We start from the raw sequence: 26,911 nt of genomic DNA, 5'->3' as shown, positions 1-26,911 counted from the left end.
TGGGACTCGCCAGGCTCCCTTCCAACCCCCATCATTCCGGGATTCTGGGTGATTTCACACGTGGCTGCGTGGTGCTGGAGCTGGTACATCTGCATAAGCTGGCTGTGGGGCAGCTTGGAGGATGTGAGGCAGAGAAAGTGTGCCCTGGGAACTGGGGATAGGTTGGTGGCAGGTTGGTGGCACTTGAGGGGACGCTGCCGGGCTGCATGGTGCCCCTTAACCCTCCCCAGCTCTGCCCCAGCCCTGTCCCCGGCAGCACGCTCTGTCTGGGGCACACAAATGGCACCTTCTTGGCAGGCTGTAGAAAAGGGACGATGGGGATGGGGAAGGGGAAGAGTGGGGACTGAGGCTGCCCCAGCTGGTTCTCACAGCCCCAGCGCCTCCCGGAGCCGGGGTTTCACCACCACATCACCCTTCACTTCGTAGCTCAGGCTCTTCCAGGCCAGGATGGCTGGTGGCAGGCGCAGGGACTGGTAGGCAGCTCGCATCTTGTCTGGGGACAGCCCCGTGTCCCACAGATAAACATCAGCCAGCTCACCTGAGAAGGAGTTGTAGACGTCGAAGCCGCCCCCAAAAGCATCCTGCTCCTGCCCCAGCATGATGGCTGCTGCTGCCCCCACGGTGTAGCCCCTCTGCAGCCCCTTGCGGGGCCAGGGCTTCCCGTTGAGCCAGAACTCGGCGATGCCGGTGGCCGACTCCCAGCTGGCGCAGACGTGCTCCCAGTCCCCGCGGCCCTCAGGGACACGGAAAGTGGCGAACTTGCCCCCCACATAGAACCTGTACTCGCCGGGTTTGGGCTTGAAGAGGAGGATCTCGTTGTCCTGCACCTTGGTGGCATAGGAGAAGAGGCTGTAGGGCCGGGTCAGGTCAGTGTAGGAGCGCAGGCACACGGTGAGGTTCTGCAGTGGCTGCTCAAGCTTGGCCCTCAGCACCACGTAGGCATCGCTGGGGTCCTTTCTGAAGACGAACACCTTTCGGTACAGGTCTGGGGAGTGAGAGGAGGGACGTGGTGGGAGGTTGGGGTGTCCTGCAGCCTCCTCTGACTGCCTCTGAGCCTTCAGCTCTGTCCCCTTCCCCCAGGCAACTGCATCCCTCACGTCCCCTCTGCTGACCCAAGCCTTGTTCCAGCGTGCTCCAGCCTGTCTGTCTGGGCTCTGGCAAGAAGCAGAGGGCTCTGAGAACTGCTGCCACATGACCCCGAACCTGCCCTGCCCCGTGGCAGCTCCTGTCCCCTGGCATTATCCCTACCTTCCTGGGCCACGATCCCCGAGAGCCCAGCCAGGATGGCAAGCCAGAGCTGCAGCTGGCCCATGGTCCCGGTGCTGTGGTTCGTGCCGGGAGAGGAGCTACCTTGGTGCAGGGCTGTGCCTGCGGTTTTATGGGCCAGAGGGTGGGAGAGGAGCTGCATCCCCCCAATCCTGTCCCTGGCATGCCTGAGAGGAGCGATTTCATGCTATCACGCGGCTGTGCCACAAGACCCTTGGCATGGTGCTCCCTTTGGAGCTGTGCCCCAGGCATGTGCCCACCCGGGTGGCCAGGGCACCCTATATAGCTTCACCTCAGTTCTCTCATTTCCCCTCCAGGCAAATTCGCTGTGGTAGCCACTCAGTTTGTCCCAGAGGTATAGGAGAAGCGATTGCTGGCCCCTTCACCCTAACCTGTGGCTCTTGGGCACGTCCTTGGGCTCTGCTCGCCCCATCCTGCCCAAAGGGACAGAGCCCGAAGCTGGAGCCGTGGGCACCAGGGGGCAGAAGAAACCGAATCAAAGCTGAGTGGGCAAAGGTTTGATGTCCTCTGAGGGTGTCCCTGTCCTGTGAGCAGACAGGGCTGGCACACAGCCCTCCCCCAGCTCTCCATCCACACCCATTTTGCATTCTGTGTGCCGTGTGACCACACGCAGCCATCCCTCGTGGACTATGGCTCAGATGCCTCCAGCACCACATACAAAATCACCCCACTTCCTGCTAACGGACTGCTGAGCTTCATTGTTAACTTTTCCTGCTAATCTGGAGGCAAAAGGAGCATGTGCCTCCCACTGCCCATCTCTCAGCCTGCAGGAGCCTGGTCAGAGGCGATGGATGTTCCCCCCCTCCCCTGCAAACCGCTTCACCTCCCAGCCCCTGCCATTAACCAAGCTGACAGATGTGCATGTTGCATGTAATTCCCGCTGTCCAGAGGGTGTGAAAAACCTCTGATCACTTTACAATGGTACTGGGGAGCGGTGTGAAGCCCCGAGTTGCAGCATCAGGACCTCAGGAGCTACTACTGGGACCAGCCCTGCGGCGGCAGAGCTGGGCAGTGAGCAACGCTGCGGGCCCCAGGCAGCAGTGCAGCAGCCCCAGCCCCTCACTCAGCCCCAGCATGTAGTCAAAATGCTCGAAGGTGCTGCAGGTGGGCTGGAGCAGCTGGGTGTGCAGGAGAAAATCCACGGCCAGCCCCACACCGTACGGCACCCAGAGCACAAAGAAGAGCCAGCTCACGCCGATGCCTGGCTTCGAGCCTGCCCTGAGCCGTGGCAAGGCCAGCACGGCCACCAGCAGCACAGCTGGCAGCAGCAGGAAGAGGCAGAGGCAGAGGGCGAGGTGCAGCAGGTAGGCTGGGGAGACGATGGGCACGCTCCGGCGGATGCAGCTCATCTCCGGGGCTGCCGCTGTGCCGCCGGCCAGAGCCGCGGGTGTTGCCAGCAGCAGTGCCGCAGCCCACACAGCCACAGCCAGCCGCCGGCTCCGTGGGTCCCAGCGGCACCAGATGGTGCTGCAGGAGCCACTGGCCACCAGCAGCCCCTGTGCAAAGAGGCTCCAATGCCACAGCAGGTGGGTGAGCCTGCACAGCCCCGTGCCCAGCCGCCAGCCCCGCGCGATGCCCATGGCCACCGGCGGCAGCAGGGCAGCAAAGAGGCTCATCGCCACTGCCAGCTGGGACACCAGTGCTCGGCTCTGGGGCCAGCCCCAGGCATGGGGCAGCCTGGCCAGTGCCACCAGCAGTGCCCCAGAGCCCAGGGTGGCTGCAGCACAGGTGAGGGCCAGGAAGGTGGGGGCCACGTGCTGAAAGAAGGCACAGTACTGGTTGTGGCAGGGCGCAGCGTCGTACTCCAGGATGGTTATATTGCTGTAATCGTAGGAGAGGTTGCCCATGATGTCCTGCAGGTCCAGGGAGTTTTCGCTCTCCAAGACACTGGGGCTCTGCAAAGGAGACCAGTGGGCAGCAAGCAGGGTGCTGCTGACTGCAGATGCCCACATCCCATGACATTGCTTCAGACATGCCCTGAGATGGGCTGCTGCTCCCAGCATGGAGCTGCTGCCTTCCTGGTGCTGGAGGATTCACACACAGCCCTGGTGCAGGTCAGGTGGGGCGACTTATCAGGGAGGAACACACACTGTGGGAAGAGGGGAGGCTGCTTGCAGCTGATACACTGGAGGTGTGGGGTTATCCTGGCCTGGCCCTGCTCTGTGTGAAAAACACAAATTTCCTTACAGCTTCCAAGGATTGCAAACCCTGCAGCCGGTCAGTGCAAACCCCCCTGAGCCCTCTCCAAGTGAGCATTTGCCATCGGTCCTCAGTGAGAGCTGTGGCCCTGCTCACCATCCTGCACCTGCATGGGCTCAGAGGGACAGAAAATCACTGGGAGAGCTGACAGGAGGGGGGATTGGCACTCACCACTGGGATGCAGTTGCCCATGATGCGTGTCCCAAGCCTGCAGCCGTCCCTCCGTGTCTGGGGTCTCCAGCGGGTGCTGTGTGTGAAAGCCAACGCTCAGCCACGCTCTGGAGCTCTGCTCCTCCACAGCTCCAAAGAGGTGAAGGACTGCAGCAACAAGATAAGAGCTGCCCCGTTAACAGCAGCCCTCCTTGGCCTGGCAACCTCCTTTCCTGGCACCTGAAGGAAACGGGTGGGCCCCTGCTGCCGGTAACGTGGCTGAGCCAGCGGCACAAGGCTGCAATTTCTCGAGCAGGAAACAATCACTTCTTGGCAGAACACCTCAGGTTGATTAGGAATTGTACTCACAGGCTGCATGGATGCTCCAAGCGTTGGCCTGGGCTCAGGAGTGTGCCGAGTTTCGGGCTGGCCGTGTGCACGCCTGGCTCTGGGGCGCAGGGAGGGTGTTGTGGCTGCAGGATGGGGTCACTTGCAGAGGGGATCCCATGGCAGCACAGCCCAGGCACGGGATGTTTTTCAGCTCATGTTCAGCAAGGAAATCAGCAGCTCTTCCTCGGGATGTGGGGTCACCCTGAGGCACCAGGGCTGAGTCATGGGGCTCCCTGGGCTGCAGCAGGCGGCGAGCCCAGCTTGGCAGGGGACCAGCAGCAGCCAGTGGCCCTGACGTCTGCTGGGAGCAACTCTGGAGGGTGGCTCAGGGGGTTGGGACTGGGGGTCACTGTCATTTAGGGAGCTGGTAATCTGGGAGGAGATGAGAGTCAGGGACTGGGTGGCTGCAGGAGGGGTCTTGGGGGATGGGGAGGTGAAAGGGCTGGAGGTCTGCACAGTGGATCTGGTGTCAAGGGCTTGAAGGGGCCGACCTATACCTCAACAGGCCCCTCCTGCCCCGTGCACCAGAGTGAGCCCTGTCCTCTCCCTTGGCCTTGGTGCCCCCCAGCTCCCTTTTGCCTCCAGTGGGGTTCACAGCCAGGACACCTCCCAGGCCCTGTCTGTGTGTGGCACGTGCAGGCAGAAGCAGAGACACACAGGCAGGTAAAGTGTGTAATCCAGATATATTTATAGGATTATTTTTCCAAGATTAGCACAGAATATTAGAAAGGTTATAAAGTCACATCAATGTTTGTTGTCTCCCTTTTATGTACATACAAGAACACAGCACAACAACACAGACCGTCCTCTGCCCTGCCCTGCTGCTGCCCCACAGCATCTCCAGAGCTCCCTACAAATATGGCTTTCATGTCTATTGAGAGTTCAGTGCCAGCTGGGAAGTGGCTGGAGCCTTGCTAGGGCCTGTGGGCAGGAGTGAGCACACTGGGCTGCAAACAAGGGCCACAGGGTCCCAAACCCTCCTCGCTCCTCTAGCACTAGCCATGTCCTGGTTTGGATGCTCCAGGCCCAGCATGGGTGACTGTGGTGGCACAGGGTGGCCGTGAGGCTGAAGGTGCCCTGTCTGCACGACCAACAAGGGCTCCCTCTGTGTGGCACATCCATCCTCTGCCACGTCAGTGCCACCACAAACCCACCCCCTCTCCGGGCTGCTGATGGTGTGTGTGGTGTCACTCCCATGGTAGCATCAAGGTGTCACTTCAAACCTCTTCACATGACCCACATCACCCCTGGTACTTAGGATACAGTGCACCTACCCCTCCTTGACAGCCCTGACCTGATGCAGCACACTGTAGAGGTACAACAGGACTTGCCCCAGACCCACCAGCCTAAACACACTAATGGTGTGGTGCAGCTCATCATGCCCCTGCTCATGGCTGTGTACTTGTTCCTCTGCACACACTGTGTATTCATGGTGTACCCCACCCTGCCCTTTGGGCTCCCAAACCAGCTTCTCCCACCCCATCTCACCCCTGTTACACAACCAGGGTCCCAAACTCACAAAGTGATTTCTCCACCACCCTCGTGCTGTGGCGGGTCCCATCCCACCTTCCACCAGCAGCATGATGTGTGTGCTGGCACTGCAGCCTCCCACATCGTGACCTGCCCATCACAGCCTCTTGCCAGTGTCCCCATCATCCCTTGTGCTCATCTCACATCTTCACGTGTGACCTGGTGCATCTGTCACCACTCGCCCGTGACACGGGGTCTCCATCACCCTCGTGTCTATGGCAAGGGGGCTACTGCCCCCATGCACCTACCACAGCCCTTTGGCTCTTGCAGATGCAGGCTGCTGTTTGTGCCCCCACCACTCCCAGGACCTGTGATGCCAGGGCCCTGGGAGGACAAGGTGTCTGCCTGGTACAAGAGCTGTCCAGTCCTTTGCTGACAGCTGCTGCAGGCAGCAGACTCCAGCCCAATGCCTTGTCTGGGCCCTGTCTGCCCCTGTGCTGCATCCTGCCACGTCCCAGACCACATGGCACCTCAAAAAAAGCCAAATCTTGACTTCTCTCACCCAGGGCAACACGGTGACAACCAGCATCAGCCCTTGAAGCAGCTCTGGAGCAGCAGCGCTGCAGAGAAAGCGGCCACGGCCTTGCCCATAGTGCCTGAAAGGGGCACAAACCTGTCTGACCTCAGCTTCCACCTCCCCTTCCCTAGACACCACTTAACCCCTGTCCCTCCCAGACCCCAGGCTTGGGGCTTTCTTTGTAACCATCTACAGCATGTAGACTTACACTGAGATTAAATTAATACTTGGAAACACATCCTTGCGCTTTTATTTGAAGGAATTAACGTCAGTTTGGTAGTGGACATGAAAGATCTTCAGCAAAGCATCAGGTTGCACATTCACACATGCTCAGTGTGCAGTGGGTAGCTGGCAGCAATGGCTGCATCCCTCAAAATAAGCTTGGAGTTACTGTTGAGACTCCAGGCCAACATTCTCCTCCAAGGAGATGGGAAGGAAGGACTAATATTGAGAAACCCACAGCTTTTCTCCACCATGTACAGTGAAGGCTGCCTCCTGCACGCTCCTGACCCACAGCTTCGCCCTGGTGAGCCCACTCACACCTGTGCCACAAGTGCATTGCTCATTCCCACTCTGTGGCTTGCACTGAGCTCTGCCTCACCTTCCTCCTCTGCTTGGCTCCAGCCCTGCTCACGGTGACAGCTTCACTGAGAGCACCCTCCTTGTGCCACACGCTCGCAGGGGCTGGATGGGAACGACATGACCCATCCCATGGGCACCTGGTAGCCCACAGCAGAGGACACAAGCTCATCCTCTGCCTCTAAAGTAAGGGCTTTTGCTCCTTCCTGAAGGGCTCTCCTCTACACAACCCAAAATCAAAGGGGTGCCTAGCCAAAGGCTGGCTTCTGCAAACCCCTTGGGTCCAGACCAAGAGTTGCTGGGATCCTGCAGAGCTGGGAAACCTCATCCCAAGGATGAGAGTCGGGGTCTGGCTCCCAGGGAGCGTGTGGGGTCCTGCAGATGCTGGAACATGCAACTCACTGCAGTCCCATCCTACAGGTGTGCAGCTGAGGGGACCAGGTGGAGCCTGGAGACATGCTGTAGAGGTTGGGAAAGCTTCTTGGTTTTGTCTTGAAAGAGATAGTGAAAGAGGTAAGGAGGCAGGGCAAGCCCCAAGCCTCCTTAGAGACCCCCAAACTACTGAGACACTTAACCTTAGCTGTCATCAGCCACAGCCCTTAAGAGCCAAGAGGGAAATGGCCTTTTCCAAGCTCACACCTGCCCTGGGAATGGATCAGGGAGGGAAGGGCCACAGACAACTCCAAAAAGCAGACTCCTGTTTCCTCATCCAGAGGAAGCCCAGGCCTCGTGCTGCACCAGGGTCACCTCCAGGTCAGTGCAGCTCCTGTGGTGCCACCAGCTGTGCCAGCTCTGGTTGAAGCCACCCTCAGGATCTAAACCACCTTTCCAAGGGGGCTCTGGGGGACCCCAGTGCCAGCCCAGCGAAAGAATGCCGTGGTGATGGCTGCAGGCCTGCTGTTTCTCATGGTTCTGCCTGGTGCTCCCAGCGCTGCAGCCTCCTGCACTGAACATCTCAATAGATGGTTTAAATCGATGTTTCCAGTCTTAGAATTTGGAAAGTTGGGGCTTTTTCTCTGGATTTGCCCCCAAAACCTCTGCCCTCCCCCCTCCCACTGGGGTGGGACCAGGGAGCTGCAAAGCTCGGCAGCTCCCAATCTCTCTGGGGGCCTCATCAGTTCCCACCCTGGAAGCTCACCCCCCCTTTCACACATCTACTGCACGAGGACAGCTCTCCTCCCGAATGGACACTGTTTGACGAGAACCACCAAGGATAAAATCAGGGCAGGGGCCCGGGGTCCTTCCCCGCTTGACCCCAGCCACGTGCCAAGACCTTGGAGGCAGAGATGCTGCCCGTTGGTACCCTGCTCCTGAACCCAGCTGGGGCCAGGGCCACCACACAGCAGCTGAGGCTGAGGGGAAACAATGGGAACGTGGGTCCTGGCTCTCAGCGGGAGGCGTGGGACAAGCGTTTGTGCCAGAGATCCAACCCAGCCGCCTCGAGCTTGCACCAGAGTCTGGAGCTGATTTTATCCTTGGATGTCAAAGAAACCAAAAACGGAGAGAAACAAAGGAAAGAGCTACATCAACCCCAGCCCAACATCCCAACCGAGGGCTCAAAGCAAAGAGCAGCCATGAAACCAAAGCAAAGGTCCAAAGGAAGAAGGAAAGTCGCTCACTCACTGCTTGGTCTGTGTTTTGCGTGGACGCCGGTGGCAGGGATGGAGGTGCAAAAGCAAGCAAACAGGGCTGGGGCTCTGGCTCTTCATAGTGGTAACGTTTTGTACAAGTTCAAGAAGCATCATCATGTCTCAGGCTGGTAGCTCCCTGCTCTCTGTCCTGCCATCCCTCTGTCCGTCTGTATGCCCGTGCCAGGCACGAGAGAGAAAAATCTGTTGGGGTTGAGTGGGGTTTGTGGTCTGGTTTCCATTTCCATTGGGATCTGCTGGCTCCATTTCTCACTCTCTCCGATGCCCCCTAGATGAAATACTCCTTCTTGTCATCGCCGCTGGCCTGGCCGCCCTCTGCGTTGATGATGGCCGTGTCGGCGTCTGGGGCGTCGTCGGAGCCCTTGGCCTCGTGGGTCAGGTAGGTGCCTGAGTGGGGAGAGGGGTCAGTGTCTCAGGGGGGTGCCCTGCTGGCACCTCACTCCCAAGCAAGCTCAGGGAGGCTGGGCTGCCTGGAGGGGCCCCAGTGGCAGAGCCTGAGGGTCGGCTGGAAAGCAGAGGCAAGAGGAAAGTCCTTCGAGTTTGGCCTGAAATGGAAAAGTCACCGGGTTCCCTGGGACAAGCCCTGCCTGGGGACTGCGCCTCCCCAAGGCTTTTGCAGTCATCTCTAGCCAGAGGGTGAAACTGCCTCCCCCCTTGCAGGCAGCAGCTCTTGCCTGCGCCTCCAGACACGTGTGTCCCTCCCACATCTGTCCCTCCCTGCATCCCCTCACAAAAGGGCTCTGCAGAACTGCCACCTGCAAGGAGGCTGCGGATCCGGGCTGCCCCCGGAGTCAGCACGACGTGGGGCAGAGGCAGCGGCTCTGCTGGGCTCAGAGGGCAGGGACAGGGGCTCTTACTCACACATCACCTCTGCTGGGTTTGGTCGATGTCTGGATGGGACCGTCTCCCCGTGTCTTATGCACATACCTGCTGGGTGGATGAAAAGTCCAGGGATGGGGAGATGGGAATGGTGGAGGGGAAGGAGGAAGAAGAAGGTGGAGAGCTCAAGGGATGGCAAAGAGTGCAGGGAGAAGGCACAGCCAGGGAGGGAGCAGTGGGTACCAAGCCATGAAGAAGAGATGGAGAGATGGGGTAGGAGCTGCCTCCACCTGATGCTGCCCAGCTCCAAGGACTCACCGGGACACCTCCACGCTGGAGTCGGTGCTGCAGCCCCCAAACTCAGGAGGGCTCTGTGGGCTGCCCTGGGTGTTTCCAGCCACGGGGGGCAGGTCAGCAGGATGGGGAGCTGCCTCCCTTCACCCCTGCCCCACGCTGACCTGCTTGCTCCACGGACACAGCCCTACTCCCAGAGACCCACCGAGGGGGAGCGCGCCCTGCTCCGACGCAGCACGGGCATCCCAGCTCCGTGCCCACCTTGTGCAGCTCCCCTGCCCCATACCTTTGTGCCTGATCAGGTAGTGTCCCAACACAATGAGAAGACTGAGCAGCAGGAAGACTATGACAGCGACCACCCCGCCGATCACCGCGTGGTACGTGCTGGAGGTCGAGGGCACCGGGCTGGCATCTGCCCAGACAACAAAGGGAGAGAAAACAGAGAGAAGTAGATGCTGGGGATTCTGTTGTGTGGCAGAGGCTTCTGCTCGTCCTGTGGGCCAGTCAGGGCTGCAGGTGGGCACCTTGGAGGGTCCAATCCCACTCAGTGCCATCAGCTTCATCCTGCTGCAGATAAGAGCTGTGGAAGTGGAAGCAAGAAAAGGGAAGGCAGTGGTGGAAGCAACGAGGGGGAAAGCAATGGCCATCAGTGCTGTGGGGAGTGAGCCAAGAGGAGCCCCAAGAGCTGTGCTAGGAGCCCTGCCTGAGTGAGAAGGCTGCTGAGAAGAGCCACGAGAGGAAACCCATCACAGGTGGCTGCCTCAGAAAGAAGCACTGGCAACATGCTCGGTGCAGCCCGTGACACCTCTGTGTTCAGGCACAGCCATAATCACACCACCCCATCCCTCATGGTGAGGTATTTGCCCCAAACAGGGAGGCTGAGCACGTGGCAGAGCCAGGCTTGGCTCACTCCCTGTGCTGTGCCAGCAGGAAGGTGAAATGCAGGCTGGCATGGCCACACACTGCACCCAGGAGGTGATGGGACCCCAAGGCAGTCCCAAGTAGCACAGTTGGTGCCAGGATCCTCTGTTAGTCCCAGTACACGGGGCCAAAACCCCCTTCCACTCCACTCTCATCGTGTCCCATCAGCTTAGAGAGGACAGAGCCACAGAAACACTCAGATGATGTGTTCAGACAGGTCAGGGTGGGAAAGACAACAGGGTTGGTGACAGGACAGGGTGATGGCTGGTATCACACACAGACACAGCTTGCAGCTCACAGACACCTGCTGTCACAACCTGCCAGGAAGAGCTGGAAGGACCATCGTGCAGCCCAGGCTCCAAGCCTTGGCTCTTTCTGTTGTGTACCATCACCCCAAAGTGCTGTGATGGCAGCTGTAGAGTCCACACAACGCAACAAGCAGCTGCACAGGGACTGGAGCCCGGCAGGGACACCCCTGGGGCATGGCAAAGGTGTCCCCAGCACAGGGTTGGGTCACTCTCCTCCTGTGGAGCTTCTCCTGCTGGGCTGGGGAGCAGCGGGTCCGTAAAGAGAGAGAAAAGGAGCTTACGGTACCTTGGATGGGAGCTGGTGTGAAGGATGAAGCGGTGGCCATGGAAGCATGAGAGATGGGCTGGGAAGGGCCTGGAGTGGAGTGAACATGTGGGGTGGGGAGCTGGGAAAGATCTGGGGAGGACAACAAAAACACAGGGACACGAATCAACGCTGGGAGGTGCCAGAGAGGCACGAGAGAGCCCATCGGAGGGGACTCTGGCTCCCCCAGCCTGACGGGACCGGTCTCAGCAGCTCCTGTCGTGACTCATTTCTTGGCCACGGGTCCTGCTCCTTGTCTCCTGCTGCCATCCTCTAGAACACGCTGCTGGGATGATCTTCCCCCATCTGCTACCCTGCCAACACCCCTGGCCACCTCTTCCTTCGTGAAAGATCCCACGAGGACCCTCCTCCCTGCCTGGGAGCCCTGCAGCAGCCAGGAGGCATCATCACCTGGGTGGTGGCACCTCCACTTTCCTATGCACAGCCTCAGCAACTGCTCTGGCCTCACTCTTCCTTGCTGCCAAGCAAACTGGCCACTGCAGCAGGCAGTCTTGAGGGCTCAGCTGGGCAAGGTGGCTACTCCAGTGATGTGGCCTGAGACTCAAGTAGCTCTGGGGAAAAAAAAGAGAGGGGGTTTGACAAGGGGAACCAAGCCTAGGTGTGGAGCTCCTCTGCCAGGGGCTGTGGCACTAGGCAGGTGAGGGTTATCGGTGTTCTGGGTGCTGTGTGCTCATGGAGCACTCCAAGTACTGCCTGGGGGACAGATGTTGAGTGCCTGGGGGGCTGATGTGCTACCAGATAGGTGCAGAGGGCTCTGTGTGCTGCTGTGTCCCCACAGCCAGGCTCAGGAACCAGCTCCCTGGGCAGACCCTAGACTCAGGGAGACAGAAGGGACACAAGAGGTGATGAAGGGCAGGCAGAAGAGAGGAATTCAGGGGAACAGGGTGCTTGAGGTGCCATTGCTGTCATGCACTCCCTCTACCCATAGCCACACTGGAGGGAAAGGATGCTGAGAGTGGCCAAAACAAAAGAGGAGGGAAAGGAGATGGGAAAAGGAAGAGCTGGAGCAAGTAGGAGTGCTGGAAGATGGAGAGCCCAAGGTAGAAAGGTGAGACAAGGCAAGAGATTCAGCAGAAGGGTAACCCCAAATCCAAGACCAAAACCACAGGGAAACAGGCTCCTACCAACACAGGAAAGCTGCCAGGCAGGAGGCTGGGTACTGAGCACAGGAGCTGAGGTGGCACTGGCTCCATCCAGGGCTGGGCTGGAGAAGCACTCACAGCCCTCCATAACACAGCACCGCTCTACACATAGCACTCAAAGTACCAGGGCACATCACCACCAAACACAGCAGCAGAGCACAGCTGGGGGCTGGGAGAGACAGCAAGGGAAAGGCACCATGTGGTTGAGGCTGTGGCTGCTGCCGCTTCCCATGCAAGGATGGGCATCGAGCGGTGACATGATGCCAGCCTGCAGTGCCAGTGGCTCAGGGCAGGCCACGGGGTCCATCTCCAGAAGCCTGGGACAGGGCTGGCAGGGCACCTCGTGGTTTGGAGAGGTTGGTGTCACAGTGGTGACACACAGAGGCTTCCTGCCTGTGACAGGCTTGGGAGCACTGGCCTTTCCTTCTGTCCCACAGACTCCCTCCGAGCCCTGCAGCTCCTCACCACGCTCTCTCCCATTCCACATCAGAGGCAACATGGATTGAGCTCAGCTCTGGCCATGCTGTGTCCCTTCCCCAACCCCCCCAAACTGCTCTCTGCCCTGTGTGCCCCAGCAGCAGCCCTGCACAGCGCAGTGAGCAACAGGGGAGCTGAAGAGGGCTGGAGGAGCCGGGGTTGCAGTGCTCTGCCAGCACACACCACCAGCTGCATGCAGTGCACTCCCTGAGATGCAGTCAGGTGGAGACAGTTGTGCTGCCCATCAGCTGCCAGGTGATGCCAGGCACCCCCTGGCCCCACTTACCACTGACATCCAGGTTGTACTTGGCCACGACGCTGCCCATGGAGCTGGTGGCTGTGCAGACGTACGTCCCGCTGTCGCTCTTGTTGAGGAACGGGAAGATGAGGACGCTGTCAGAGCTCAGCTGCAGCGGTGCATCGCTGCCCTCCTTCTCCCACAGGAACTCCTGGGGGCTGTGGAGTGGGATGGTGGTGAGGCACAGCTGCCCTGCTCAGCACCCTGGGCAAGCTGGGGCAGAGCAGGTTCCCTGGCCAGGCAGCAGAGGGAACAACAAAGCTGTGAGAGTATTTAAGCAGGAGGGAAATACTCCATTCAGAGATAAGCCACGATGGATCTGCTGCTCCAGGCAGAAGACAAGGGCTTTGCCTGTTCTCTGGGGGGTACCTGGCCCTGCCTGGCATTGCTGCAAGGTCAGTGCCCAGCCCTAAGCCCACACAGTGCTACCTGTGACGCCCTGCCCGAGGTCTGGGAAGAGCTAAGTGGTAGTTTTGGGAGCCTGGTAGTGGAAGGACAAGTTGGCCAGGGCATGGCAGGGCTGAGCAGCAGGAAGGTGAGGAAGGGGCTTACATGGGGTTGCCCTGCCCGTCACACTGCAGCTGGAGCTTCTCGCCTTCCCGTGGGTACTGGGGATGTGGCTCAATTTTCGCTGTTGGCTTGTCTGAAAAAGGAGAGGCACGGTTAGGTGACTGCCTGTCCCTGTCCCACACTGTGCAGAGGCCTGCTGGCACACCAAACTCCTCCCCCCTGCCTTGGCCCCCTTCCACATGTGCAATGTGCAGCATAACCTGAAGCACCAGGGCGGGATGCAGCACCCAGAGTGCTCAGCACAGCTCCCACGACCCTCAGCCTGTCGTTACAGGGGACATACAAGACAAGGGGAACGGGGACAGGCAGGATATGGGAGGTGCTGCAGGCAGGTAGCAGGGGATGGCACAGACAAGTCTCAGGGAGCTAGGAACAGGCCAGGGAAACCAGAGGCATGCATGCACAGAGGAAGCATCCCTGTGCAGTGCCCCTGTGTGTGACAGGACTCCTGTGCAGCATGCTATGAGCTCACATGCACGTGAGCACGATGGCTCTATGTACATGCAAATGCCAGGTCGTGTGTGTGTGTGGTGATGCTGAGACCTTCTCCATCTCTCCCACCCCTCCACAGCCCCATCCCCTTCCCCAGGCAGCCACATGCCATGGTCCTCACATGCCACGTACAGTGGACCTGCAGCTTCTGCGTGGTTGATCTCTCAGAGTTCTGCAGGGACTCGTGGTCCACGGTGCAGGTCACCTCAGCTTCGTTGTCCTCCTTGGTGACACGAAACTCTACCCGACTGCTCACAGTGAAGGTTTTACCATTGGGGTCCTCCACAACCTCGGTGCCCTCATCTGTGGGAGCAGGGGGACTGTTAGAGCCAGTGAACACGGTAACCCAGCAGAGGCACGAAGCTCGCGTGTCCCTGTCCCCAGCCCTTTCTTGGCAGCAGCCACTGTGGTCTGACACTGGGCACAGCTGCATGCCCCATCTGCCTCCATGGTGTCCCCCAGCCATCCCCAGTCCTTCAAGGCAGAGCCTCACTGCTCAGACAACCCACCCTTGAGCTCTTTGTTGCCCTTCTTCCACCGGAGCTGGGCTGCAGGCTTGCTGCCAGACGACCGGCAAGTCAGGCGGGCTGTCTTCTCCTCATCAATAGGCTGCTCGTGGCCAAAGATTTGAGGTTTTTGGGGGATTCCTGGTACAGAAGGCAGAGAAATACAACAACCCATTAATGGCACATGTGCTGCCACCCAGAGACAGATGCACACGCAGAGACACGCCGGTAAACACGGCAAGGATGAGTCAGCGGGTAGGGATGTGAGAGCAGCAGAGATGCAGGTCTGTATCAAGAGCATCCTGCAGGTAGGGCAGTTGCAGACAGGAGCTCTGGAACAGGTCAGGGGGCTGCTGCTGGGGGCTTACCCAGCACGGTGACCAGGGCCTTTGCAGTCCGCACAGGCATGGTGAAGATGGAGCAGGTGTATTCGCCCTCGTCCGACAGCACCACATCGCTGATGCTGATGGTCAGCTCGTTGGGTGTGGATCTCTCCAGCTGGATCCTGTTGTCTCGCAGGGCTGGGGGAAAAGGGACAGCAGAGTGAGGTGAGTGACAGGCTCAGTACCACTAAACCTCTCTGCTAGCTCATGTTTGGCCCGGTGGCATCACTGCAGGTGGGGAGCAGGAGGGAATGTCACCCTCTGGAACACCACTGGGCCATGGTCCACTTTCCCCTCTGCCTCACAATTTGCTCTGGTCCTGGAGCTGGTTCCACTCCCAGAAGCAGCCCTCTCCCATCCCCAGTTCCTCCACATGTACCTCGTTTCTCCCCAAAGTAGAGGGTCTGCTGGGCAGGGTTGGACCACTGCAGCGAGGAGTCATCAGGATCCTCCACTTGGCACTTGAGCACCACTGTACCACCGGCCACCACAGTCTCATCTGACGTCGTGGGCTGGCTCTCTAGACACAGACAGGAGAGGTCAGCAGTGGCCTTGGCCCTCCCCTCTCCCCAGGTGTGCACCAGCACCACTGAGCAACACTCCTGCCCAGTCAGATGAAGAGCCTCTGGTTTATGTCCTCCCAGCAGACATTTGCAGGCTGTGATGAAGCCTTTGGAGCACCTGAGCCTCTCTGCAGCCAGCTCCCAGATGCTGATCACAACCCAGGCTTCCCTTCCATGTCCCTAGTTCACTTAAGGCCTGGACACGAGGGGAGCTCTGGTGAGGACCAGCAGAACTCTTGACACTGGGGAAAGCACCAGGTGAGTGAGACCCACCCTCTGCTGTAGGGGACACATCTTCTGCCACATCACTCACTGGGGTCTGCAGCTCAGCCAGGGACAGAGGCCACAGCCCTGTCCCTTCCTCCCCACTGGGGAGATCTGTCTGTTGGCTTGTTTTAATTTGCTTAAGGATGCCTTTGTGATGCTACTACTGCAATTAGGGGATTAGGCTGCTGCAAGCCACTGTTGTCCAAACCCAAACCACTCCAACCTGAATACAGCAGAGGACAGGGTCTAGAACACAGACCTGATCTCTTAACACCATTCTATCAGCTGCCACAGCACCGACCTCATCAAGGTATTAGTGTGAAGAGAGGTTAAACAGAGCATTCCTGCAGGGCAAGGGCCAAGCCAGGCTCTTCCCTCCCCTGTGCTGACACACAGACCCACTAAAGCTCCAGCTTGGCCTTGTTGACCTCTCTTCTCCCCTTCCAGCTTGCAGTTGTACAGACAGGACCACCAAGAGGGGTCCCCAAAGCTCCTGAGCCCCATCTGGCTCCATCAGTCGTGGGCACGTGCCAGCAGCTTGTGCCAACGCAGCCCCACGCTGGGCTCTGCAGCAGAGCCCCTCCAGCACAACCCAGATATTCTGCTCATCTCCATGCCCTGCCCTCAGCAGCCTGGAGGAACAGATGGGCATGGCTGGGCCACTGCACCAGCACGGCTCCATCTCATTAAAGAGTGCCGTGGCTGTAACCTGCCAGGCTCGGGAAGGAACAGGGGCAGAGCTGGTGTGGGAGCTGCCAGGAGGGGAGGGGATGTCACCCCTCACCATGGGGAGTTTCAACCACTCCCACAGCCTGCAAAGAACAAGGCTGAGCCTGCAGGGTCCTGTCCCTCACAGGTAAGATCCTCTGGCAAGGCAGGCAGAGGGGTACAGGGGGTAAAGCTGCCATCCCATGGCGGTGGAAAGCAGCACCCTAAGGAAGATGCCTCATGTTGTGAGTGCTTCCCAATCCAGCAGCTCCAGCCCTGGCATGGCCCAGTGCACCCTCCCAGTCAGATCCTAAGTGTTCTCAAGGAAGATGGAGGGCAGCTTAGACCACCCTGCTCACATTGCAACAGTGCTTCAACAGCTCTGTAAGGGGGCTGCTATGAAAAAGCAGGCACTTGCCACACAGGGGTCCCAAAGCAGCATCCCAGGGGCTCTGAGGCATGAGGATGCTCTGGAATGCTGGTTGCAGTGAGAGCTTTCAGATCTTCCTGGCACAACACTTCAAATAGCCTCTGTGAGCCTGGGGACAGGTGCTGGACACTCAGGGAAGCATCCGCCTCTGCCACGCCAGTGACTGCTGCCAGCACAGAGCTGCTGGCACCTGCCAGCCCAGGCTGGCACAACCCCCTCACCCTCCCTGGCACAATGCAATAGCCAGAGTAGACCCTGGGGCTGCCCCACCACCACAGTCCAAGGAGCTGTGAAGCCTGAGCTCCTGCATGCTGGCAGGGCTCAGCCTCAGGCTGTGCTGGAGCTCTTGCACCGAGCTGAGGGACGCCAGTGCTGCTCCACAGGGCTGAAGCCAGGCAGGGTAAGCATGCAGTGCTGGAATCCAGCCTCCCCCACACCGTGCTGGGCAAGAGGGTGACAAGTTATGGTTTGCAGATGGCAAGCCAGCAGTGAGGTCTCCAGGCAGGCAGAGGACCTATCTCTCCCTCCACAGGACCCTCCTGGAAGCGCTCAGACCCTCTGCAGGCAAAGGGCACAGAATGCCTCAGAGCCATGGGCAGGCAGAGCAGCCTCAGGTACCCAACAAAACACCCCAGCAAAGGCTTCACTAGGCCACTTGCCTTTGGCCATGAGCTGCCATCTGTGTTTGTTTCAGAGCCCAGTCGGTGCAGTGAAATCAGAGAAGCACCACACTCTAGGAGAATCAATACTTCATTAATTAAACCTGGGCACTTCTGCACAGGAGCTGCACTCATATTGGTGAGCAAAAATGATGTCTCTCCCTGAGCCCAGCAGCAAGACCTGCCAGCAAGATCTCCTTCCAGCCCTGGGACACTCCCGTGCACTGACACAAACCCCACCATGGCACATCTTCTGCCTTCCAGGAGCCCTTTCACCTGGAGCATCCTCAGGGAAGCAGCAAGTGATGCCTGGGATGGGCACTGAAGCCTGTCAGCCTTCACTCTGCTTCTGCTGCCCACAACCAACATGGGCAGGGCAGAGCCTTTGCTGTGGCCCTTCCAGAGGTAGGCAGGAGCTGGAACCATCAGAGCCCTCTGCCAGCCTGTCAGGCATGTCCACCCTGCATCCAAGGCTGTGAAAGCATTGCTGTTGGGGCTGAAGCAGCCCCAGACAAAGCCACCCACTGCTCAACCCCCCGAAATGCCTCCAATCCAAAGCTACAGCCCAAAAAACTACTTGTCACCTTCCTCATTCTCTCCCTTTAATCTGGTTTCATCATCACAAAGATCCAATTTATCTCTGTTGACTCAGACACTGTGTAAGGCAAGTTATCTCCTCTCAGAGGACTGTGTATTAATAATCACCCAACAGCCATGAGCTGCAGAGCTCCGTTTCCAGCCACAGGCATCCTCCCTGTCCAGTGACACCAGAGCAGCCCAGCCAAGGTGGGAGCTTTGAACTCTGTGGATTGCAAACCAAGTGGGTTCAGACATCTGCTGTGCAAGCTTGCTTGCAAGATGATTTTAGCAGCTTGTGAATGCACAGTCTGGGATACCTAGAGCCCAACTTCCAGGCTCCTCCTCACCAGCAGCTGACATGCTCCAGATTTTGTTAAGAGAGGGAAACGTGTCCTTATTGCAGTGCATCTGCTCAATGCCACCCCATGCTTCTCTTCCCTGCATGCCTGCCTGTGGAAGCCAGCCTTGCTGGCATGCTCCAAGCCCTCAGAGGATGCATCCCTCCAGGAGTCACAGGGCAAGGGGCCCTCCTGCCACACCTCCACCAGCTCCTTTTAGACATTTCTCCTCGCTGCAAGGCTTCACAAGTGCTGACACCAAAAGGCAGTTAGAAAGATGTGAGAGCTCCATAACAGACAAGCAAGGGCAAGGCAGAGAAGGATATGAGCAGCAGGGGGTGAAGGGAGCAGATGGAGGGCCAGGCTCCAGGCTGAAGCAGGCTGAGATCAAAAGGTGGTGGTGGGAGGGATGTAAGAAGAAAGGCTGATCTGGGAGAGGACTGGAAGTGTGAACGTTGCCATGTGCCATCACCCAGCAAGCAGGAGTATCACACCCTGGGTAGGAAGGGGAAGAAGTACCCAGATCCTCAGCACAGCTTGCTCTAAACCCTGGGCATTTGCTGGGATTCTCCCAAGACCACACTAGACACTATTCCTAGCTTCCAGGACCCCGTTGATGCTCTCCAGCATCCCCCCCAAGACCACTCCAAGCAATGGCAGCATGATCCTGGTCCAAGGGGCACTGACACTTGGCCTCGAGCACCTGGGCAGAACTGCATCCCTCTCCCAGGATGCAGAAATGCAGTTACCTCGCTGACAGACCCTGCCCAAGAGCACAGTGAAAGCTGACAACTGCCTGTGATACCTGACCAGAGTGAAGCAACTGAAACACTGTGAGCAATTAGCAATCAGTCAGCAGCCAAGAAAGAGAAACAGCTTGAAGACAGGCTGGTTGCAAGTGCTACCCAAGCTCTCAGATCACAGGATGCCCTTCTCTTCCAGTCCTGGCTGGCTGCTTTTAGAGCCAGAAGAGAGTCCCTCCCACATGCCTTTGGGTATGGCCTTGCTGCATGCCTTCCTCTGCTGCCACATCACAATGGAGCTGCAGAGCAGCTTCTTCTCTGGGACCAGCAGGACTCTGCTTTTTCTTCTGCCAAAGCACACAGCCTGGTCCTGTCCCAGACACTGACTGCTCCTCCAGTTGCTCCAGGGCTGGAGGTGCCCTTGCAGAGAGCTGGGACAGGCTGGTCAGGGGATGAGGGAGTTGGGGAACCCCTCTAGTGGCAGCAGCAGCTCCTGCCTGCAGCTTTGGCAGCTGCACAAACACTGTCTGCCGCTGGCAGCTCAGCTCAGTCCTGTTTGCACATTCACACCAGTCTGGTGGCCAATTATCTCAGCAAAAGGCAGCAGCATCATCAGGGAATCCCGACACCAGGCACAGTGATCGTCTCCTTCCGAGGCCACCAGCAATCCCATGGCTCAGAGGAGCTGTTACCCCAACCCACCAGCCAAAGCCCAGAGCTGCAGCCCACCCAGTAACAGCAGAAACCACAGCTCAGGCACGAGCCACGAGCAAGCCAGACTGTGCCAAGCAGACATAAGGAGGCACACATAAGGGGGAAAAGCCCCATTCTGGGCCACCACAAGCCATCCAAGCACCACAACCAGCCATCTCCAGTGTCAGCTCTTGTAGGATCCTCCAAAAGAAGCCCAATTCCTTTGTAAATGAGCAGCAAGCTCACCCAGATCCTCCCATCTCAGCCTCCCTCTGGCACAGGGCAGCGGTGAGCAGAGCCAGGCAGGGTGACTCCTCTCCCAGAGCCCTCCTCCAGTTTGACAGCAAACAGTTGATAACTACTTTTTTTTTTGAGCATGTTTTTTAGCTCCTACCCTAAGGCCAATCTCCAACATGACTGTTGCCAAGGGAACAAGCTCTTTGCTTTGACAGTTCTGTTTTAAGGATCTCCCGCCTGCCCAGTGAGGTGTCTCAGGAATGGTTGCTTCAGACACCCTGGTACATTGCTTGTTGCTTTGCAGGCATCTAAACACTTGGAGCAGAGCTCTGCCCAAGCTGGCAAGAGAAACTGTCACTTGCAACTGTCCGAGGATTGTGTAAGAGGACACAAGGTTGTGTAAGAGGATATTTATAACAGAAGTAAGAGATGGGGGAAACCTTGCCAGCTCTGCTCCCTGCCCAGGCACCACGCACTAAAGCCTCCTCCTGACTTCCCAGAGACACAGGAGGGAAGGCTAATTTAAAACCATTAAAGTATAGGTTCAATCCTTCTGGTCTTTCAGGTGACTCCAGTGGATGCTCTGCTGTGCCCAGCTGCAGCAAGGAGTCTCCACAGTGCCCAGGGACAACAGAGTGCTCCCAGCTTTGGCTGTGGCCCATCAGGTCATCCCTGTTACTGCTTGGTCTGTTCCTTTTGGAGATGAAGTGCCCAGCATGACTGAGAGAAAGAAACACAGGAGCCAAGCTGCTGAGATGCAGAAAGGCAAAATGGAGCCCTCCCTGTTAAGTGCCACAACGCTGACACGTCACTGTGTTCATCTGCTTGGGGTGAAGGTGTTTAAAGCTCAGGGCAGAGCCTTGCAGCACACAGCCAAGGCCACAGCACCACCAGGCCTGTCTCCCCACTGCTTCTCCCACATATTAGACTGGGAGGAGAGCAGAGCAGAAGCCTGAGGGCAGCAGAAAAATGCATGAGGAGTTGGCACCTTGGGCACAGCACCGGCACTGACACCACCAAACACACGCTACCTCTGGAAAACAGGTCCCCAAGGTGTGTTGCCCAGTGAGGTGCCAACAAGCTGTGTCCTCTGACATGGTCAGCCCTGTGCTTTTCCCCAGAGTGAGAAAGCAAACCCAGCTCCTCTGCAGCATCTGCACAGCAGGCAGCCCAGAAAGCCTGCTGCTCCCTGTGCTGCCGGCCACTCAGACCAGCGGCGTCAGAATGCACCTTCCCTGGAAATGATGGCCTGAAAGTAGCAGCAAAAGCAGTGGTCTGGAAAAGCTAATGCTCCACACAGGGCTTGCCAGTAAATATGCCATCTGAAATGTTGTAAGGTGAGCAACAGAGCTTCTAGATGGAACACTGCCCGGAGCATCATCTGAGGAAGAGGCAGGTCCCCGTGAGCACGACCCTGCTGCAACAAGGGGAAGCTCAGAGCTCTGCTGCTTCACAGCCACAGGAAAACTCCAGGTCACCTGGAAAGATGCTTCCTGGCTGCCTCAGCTGCAAGCACTGCTGCCCTCCAGCATGTCCCTGTGACTCTGGGGAGCCTCTGCAAGCCCCGAGCGGTGGGAGCTGCAGCGTCCGACGCCTGCCCACGCACACACCGGTCCTCGTGGCCTCAGCCTGCATTACAGCGGAGGCAAAGCGTGACGCCAGGCAGGTGACTGGAATGGTTAAGCACATTCCTGCCCAGGCCTCATCGTGCATCTCAGCTTCTCCACCTCCCTCTGCTGTTATTGACTGCTCATTTTAGGTAGCCTTGTCTGGATTAGTGCTTCTGACATCAGAGCTGGCCAAACACAACACAGCATTACTGTGTTCTCTCCTCTCCCCGCAGCCAGCACAGCCCTCCTTCTGCCCCACTGACCACCCAGCACTGGCTGTGGCAGAGGGGCTGAGACAGCTCTGGGAGAAAGCAGGAGCTCTTTCAGGCAGGAGAGAGCCTTATCCTCCACCTGCCCTCACAGTCCGACAGAGCAACCAGGGCACCAGAGAGATCACTTACACCACACCATCACTGCATGATGAAAGCTCTGCTGCTGCATCACTTCATGGCTGCAGGTGCCTGGCCAAGAATGGAGGAGAGAGAACTGGACCATATGGTTCAAGCTGAGCTGACCCAGTAATTCAGAGGAGAAAGATCAGATACATCTGACTATGTAGGTGTTATGGTGCTAGCATCACCTTCAAGGTGCCATGGAGTCACCGAAGAGCCAAGCAATGAGGAGGCAAATCAATCTGTGCAGACACAGTGTTGGATAACCTGCTGGGCACTGGGAGTATGATGCCAAGGGACAGCACAGGGAGCAGAGCACCTCCCAGAAGGCATCTGCACAAGCAGACCATGCTCTGCAGCAGCAAGCACGTGGGACCCAGGAAAACAAGCCCAGAAGCACACAAGCAGAGCCCACTGAGCTCTGAGACCACCACACCGGCACTGCCACCAGCAAAAGCACCTTGGGCACGTGTTCACATCCTGCACCACCTTCTCCATCATGCTGCTCCTCTCCTGTTAGGACCTGAATGGTCACATGCCACCTTGGATTGGGGTAAAACTAGGTTAAAACCAAACTAGTGAAAACAAACACGAATGTTAGCTTTGCTGCAGATTCCTCCATCTGGCCAAGCGCCTGGCTGTGCCAGCACCAGGGTGGCTACCCAGATGTAGCCGCCTCCACTTACTCCGGCACTTCCAATACCCCTGGCTGGGAGAATGCCAAGCAGGGAGAGGAGAGGCAGTGTCTAGCATGCAGGAGCCCTCAGAAGCAGGGAATTCTGGATACGTAGAGTGCTTCCCCCTCCATCTCCTAGAGAAGGAAAGGTATCCATGCCCGAGAGGCACTCGACTCGTGCTTCACCAGCAGCTCTCTGGTTGGGGATTTCTCCTCTGGCCAGATGGCCAAGCTGCCACACTCCAAGCAAACATTGCAGCATTGCAGACCATGCCAAAACCTGCATTAGGGTAGGACAGCAGCAAAATTCCTGTCCCACAGCAGCAGTGCCAGCACATCCCCTCACTGTCTGGGTATGTGTTTGGGCAGCTCTGCAGCACTTGATCCCGTGTATTGTCTTAAAATCCAGCATTGCCTGTTGAGCTTAATGCATCGTACCAGACAGCTGAGTGGTGGCTTTCACACTCCCTGTCCAGCTCCCTGCCTCTGCCTGGCTGCTCACAGAAGGATGTTCTCCTCTGGCTGACATGCTAATCCCAGCTGCATTGCCGCCGTGAGAACAGCTCGGTCCCGCCAGGCAGCTGATCAGAGTCATCCAAAATCAGGCCATCCAGGTACTGAGGGATGCAGATAGGTCGCCTCATGCCTGCACACCAGCACCTCATCAGGAATGTCACTGCTTCCTCTGCTCCAGTGCCAAGGGCTTGTGCTGGCACAGAAAGAGACTGGTAGCATATGGTGAACCCTAATGACGTGTGGTACTGGGGCATATGCACACATTAGTTGGGTAAAAGCATTGCCATAAGCAGCAATCAAAGGATTATGACAGCTTCATACAACTACCAGCCTTCGACCATCCTGCTTCTGCATGGCAGGGCTCCTTCCCCAGGACCCCCCTGCTGTGGGTCCAAGACTCATGGTACAGGCTGGAGGCTGTGCACAGCCTCCCACAACCTAGCTCAGGACCAGTGCTGATGTCTCCCCACAAAGCTTCTCCTGGAGAAGCAGGACTACAGGACCTGCATCCATGATCTGTTTTAGGCTGGAAACAGTGAGATCCCTGTGGTAGCCCAAACCTCTCTCCCAGCTCTATTCTCCTATCACTACACACTGTTCCCACACAGGCAGGTCAGGCTGGATGACGTCACCTGGAAGCACGGGGTATTTCCCCAAGACACCGAAAGATCCTCCTGAGCAGACATCTCCAGCAGCTTCAGAAGGTTAAAGCCATTCTCCAGGACAGGGAGAGTCTCCTGAATCTGCTTCTCCACAAACACCAGGCAGCAAGCTCATCTCCCTTGCCTTCAGACATCTCAAGATGATCTCCAGGCTCTCCTCAGCCAACAGGGAGGCGTGGGCACAAGACAGCAAAGCCCTGGCCCTGCTGCAATGGCATCTATTCCCAGTTAGGCAGACTCAGCTCCAAGACCCTCAATGCTGAGTTTTCTCCCAGCCAAAAGAAACACACAGGATGAGTGGAGCAGCTCTGGTACAATGGGAGGTAACTGGGTGTGAGACCTGAGTTCACCTTCCTGATGTGCCTCTGAAGCTGCCCAGCCTCCCTCACTACTTCAGGCTCATGCTGTGCACTGGGGGCTGCTCAGAGCCCACACCACCAGTGCCACAGCAAGACGAGGTTGCTACTGAGCACAAACAGCCCCAAGAAGTCTGGTTTTGGCACGATATGGCTTCCCATGGGACAACAGTAGGGCACTGTTCAAACAAAAGGATTACACAACTCCAGAATGAAGTAACTCCGTGGGGGGAACAGTTCTCACAGCAAGGACAACCACGCATCCAGCCCAAACACACAGAAATCTGCCGAGAGCAGCACAATCGCAGCCAAGTGCACAAACACGGCCCCGGTGTGACACCCCAGCGGCTTCACAGGGCTCTGCCAGGCCATGCTGTGGTTGTAGCTTAGAACTCCAGAGTACTAGGGGGCATTTCTTCAAGGAGAGAAGACAGGTATTCCATCTCAGCCCCAGAAGGGTGCTGTGGAGGAGCTTTCCCAGCTGGAGAGCCATACAAGAGCTGACAGCTGAGGGGCATGACAGCAAGGCTCTGACTGCCAAGAGATGCCAAAAGCTTCTGTTGAAACATCTTCGAGCCATCTCTGCTCTCAAAGGCTTTTTGGGGGTTCATTTGTCTTACATTGTTGAACATCAGAAAACATGGCAGCTCATGGTCAGGGCTGGGCCACAGCAGCAGGCTAGCCCTAGAAGAAATCTTGCAGTGTCATCATCCAGGCTGCATCCTGCCCTAGGACTGCACATAACTTCAGGTCACTGCCAGCCCTCCTCATGTGAGCACTTGCCATGCTCCTCAGCCCATCGACCTGCCTGGCTCCGACCCACGTGCTGAGCATCACCACACACGGGATGCCAGGACATACCTGTGCTGTAGGATTGAGCATCACCCACACCCAAGTGACTCTTTTCAGGCACCTGTGGGAGGATTGTGCCCATAACTAGAATAAACCCTTGGATTCGTGGATGGGAACACAGCCACCAACCCACACCAGCCCCCAGAGGGGCTCTGCCTGTCATAGCTACCTCCTCCACCAAAGGGACAGATCACGGGGGACGTGCTTCTGGGGAAGGAGTGGGAGATGTGCTCCTCATTCCATAACAGGCAGCCCAAGCCACAGGCAGAAGGCTGCTGGGTTTGTATTTCTTATGCATCATACCACATTCCCTCTACTCCAACAGCCCTCGGGAGCCATTATCCCAGGGCCATGCACTCACACCAGAACTGACTCCCTGCTTCTGATGAACCACAGGCAGGGACGTGGGTGGCAATGGAACTCTCTCCCGCTGCCAGCCTCTGCAGCTCCTCTCAAAACACCACACAAAGACCAAGCATAAAGGCCAGGCCCCAAGACAGCTGCTGCATCCCCCTACAACCTGCTCCCAAATACACACAGCAGCAGTTTTGTCACGACCAGCGACTCCTGACGTGGCAAACACTGCTGCCATCAGCCCAGTGGGAATTACGTGCCCTAAGTGGCAAGCAGTGGCAATCCAGCAAGGACTCTGCAGTCCAAGGCGCCACGATTGAGAAGCCCTTACCAAAACCACATTTGTTTTGCAGCTCTTCATCACTGGCAGCCTCACCCTACGATGGCTCCTGCTGTGAGAGATGGCAGGCAAACACCTTTTGTGTCAGGGCTAACGCTCCAGCTGAGCCCCGTGCCCCCACCTACGGGCACCAAAGCACCCGCCAGACGCTGGATGCCATTAGACACCCTGCAGCGTCGGAATCCCGGTGGGATGGGGAGCGCCTGTGCTTTCCCAAGCCCGTAGCCCAGCAAGGTGAGGGCTCCGACCAGGCAGCTTCCATCCAGGGCCAGCAAACAAACAGGGACCCGCCCCACGCCGGGGAACGGGCCCCCCGCCGCAGGGAGCGCGCCGCCGGCTCCCCAGAAGCGCCATCCTCCGCTCACGGAGCCGTTTGTCTCCCTCCGGGGGGTCAGCGCCGCCGCCCGCCATCCCCCCGGGACCGGGTGGGGGCGACGCCGCTGGATCCTACCGGCGAGGCTCCATCCGCCAGCGCCCCCCCGCACACACCTCCCGCGGCTCCACCCGCTCCGCCGCGGGCAGCGCCGGGAGGGGCCGGGCTCCGCCGCCGCCCGCCGGGGCCTGTCTGGAACCTTCCGCCGCCCGGCCCCGCCCCGGGCGGTGCGCGGCGATGGGGGGACACGGCGGCCAGCACCGGCGCCGCCGTGACCTTGAGCCCCGCCGGCCGCCCGGGGCCGCGCCAGCCGCGCCCGCCCGGTGCCGGTGACGGCGGCGCGGGCGGGCCCCGAGGGCAGGGCCGGGGTGGGGCGGGCGGCACCTGCCGGGGTCCCGCCGCGCCCTGACCCACATAGCGGCGGCTGCCCGGCGCCGCCGCCCCCCCGGCCCTTCCCCTCCGCGGGGCAGGAGGAACGGGCGCGCCCCGCCGGCCCCCGCCGCGAGGGACCCGGGGATGGCGGCAGGACCCGCGCGGCCCCGGTGCCGCCACTCACCGTCGCGGGAGAGGTTTCCTTGTGCGGCGCCGAAGCAGGCGAGGAGCAGCAGGAACCCGAGGGCGGGGGGCTGCATGGTGGTGGCGGCAGCGGCGGCGGCAGGTGCCCGCGGGACCGGGGCGAGCGGAGCCGCAGCGCGGAGGCGGCAGCACCGGACGCGCCGCTCCTCTC

General features: G+C 58.6%; 1 protein-coding gene across 13 annotated transcripts; it reads right to left on the bottom strand.

The window, feature by feature from the left end:
- Positions 1–66: 66 nt before the first annotated feature.
- Positions 67–26,911, bottom strand: LOC104556572 (cell adhesion molecule 3). Of its 13 annotated transcripts, none has more exons than XM_062016289.1 (11): positions 26,741–26,911; positions 15,216–15,356; positions 14,822–14,974; positions 14,457–14,594; positions 14,080–14,250; positions 13,438–13,528; positions 12,874–13,043; positions 10,930–11,040; positions 9,701–9,826; positions 9,163–9,231; positions 4,693–8,688 (listed from the first exon to the last, which is right to left on the bottom strand). In XM_062016289.1, the coding sequence occupies exons 1-11, from the start codon at positions 26,814–26,816 to the stop codon at positions 8,570–8,572; spliced, it is 1,365 nt and encodes a 454-aa protein (XP_061872273.1). In that variant the 5' UTR covers positions 26,817–26,911; the 3' UTR covers positions 4,693–8,569. The 13 variants fall into 13 exon arrangements, 12 of the variants coding, with proteins under 12 accessions (XP_061872285.1, XP_061872283.1, XP_010209127.2 ...); XM_062016291.1 differs by having other exon boundaries at positions 9,163–9,228; XM_062016294.1 differs by having other exon boundaries at positions 8,596–8,688; positions 9,170–9,231.

Source organism: Colius striatus, chromosome 29 (genome assembly GCF_028858725.1).
Source record: "Colius striatus isolate bColStr4 chromosome 29, bColStr4.1.hap1, whole genome shotgun sequence".
NCBI classification, from domain to species: Eukaryota; Metazoa; Chordata; class Aves; order Coliiformes; family Coliidae; genus Colius; species Colius striatus.
The sequence above is the reverse complement of the archived record's forward strand: the minus strand, read 5'-3'. Positions and strand labels throughout refer to the sequence as shown.

Bases quoted from the DNA above. Each gene is read 5' to 3' on its own strand.
- LOC104556572 (XM_062016301.1), bottom strand. From the start codon at position 26,816: ATGCAGCCCCCCGCCCTCGGGTTCCTGCTGCTCCTCGCCTGCTTCGGC. The intron at 14,975-15,215 runs GTACATGTGGAG...CTTTTCCCCCAG, and splicing joins CTACTTTGGGGAGAAACGAG to CCCTGCGAGACAACAGGATC. The intron at 13,529-14,079 runs GTACGTGGCATG...CTCCTTTTTCAG, and splicing joins GCAGAAGCTGCAGGTCCACT to ACAAGCCAACAGCGAAAATT.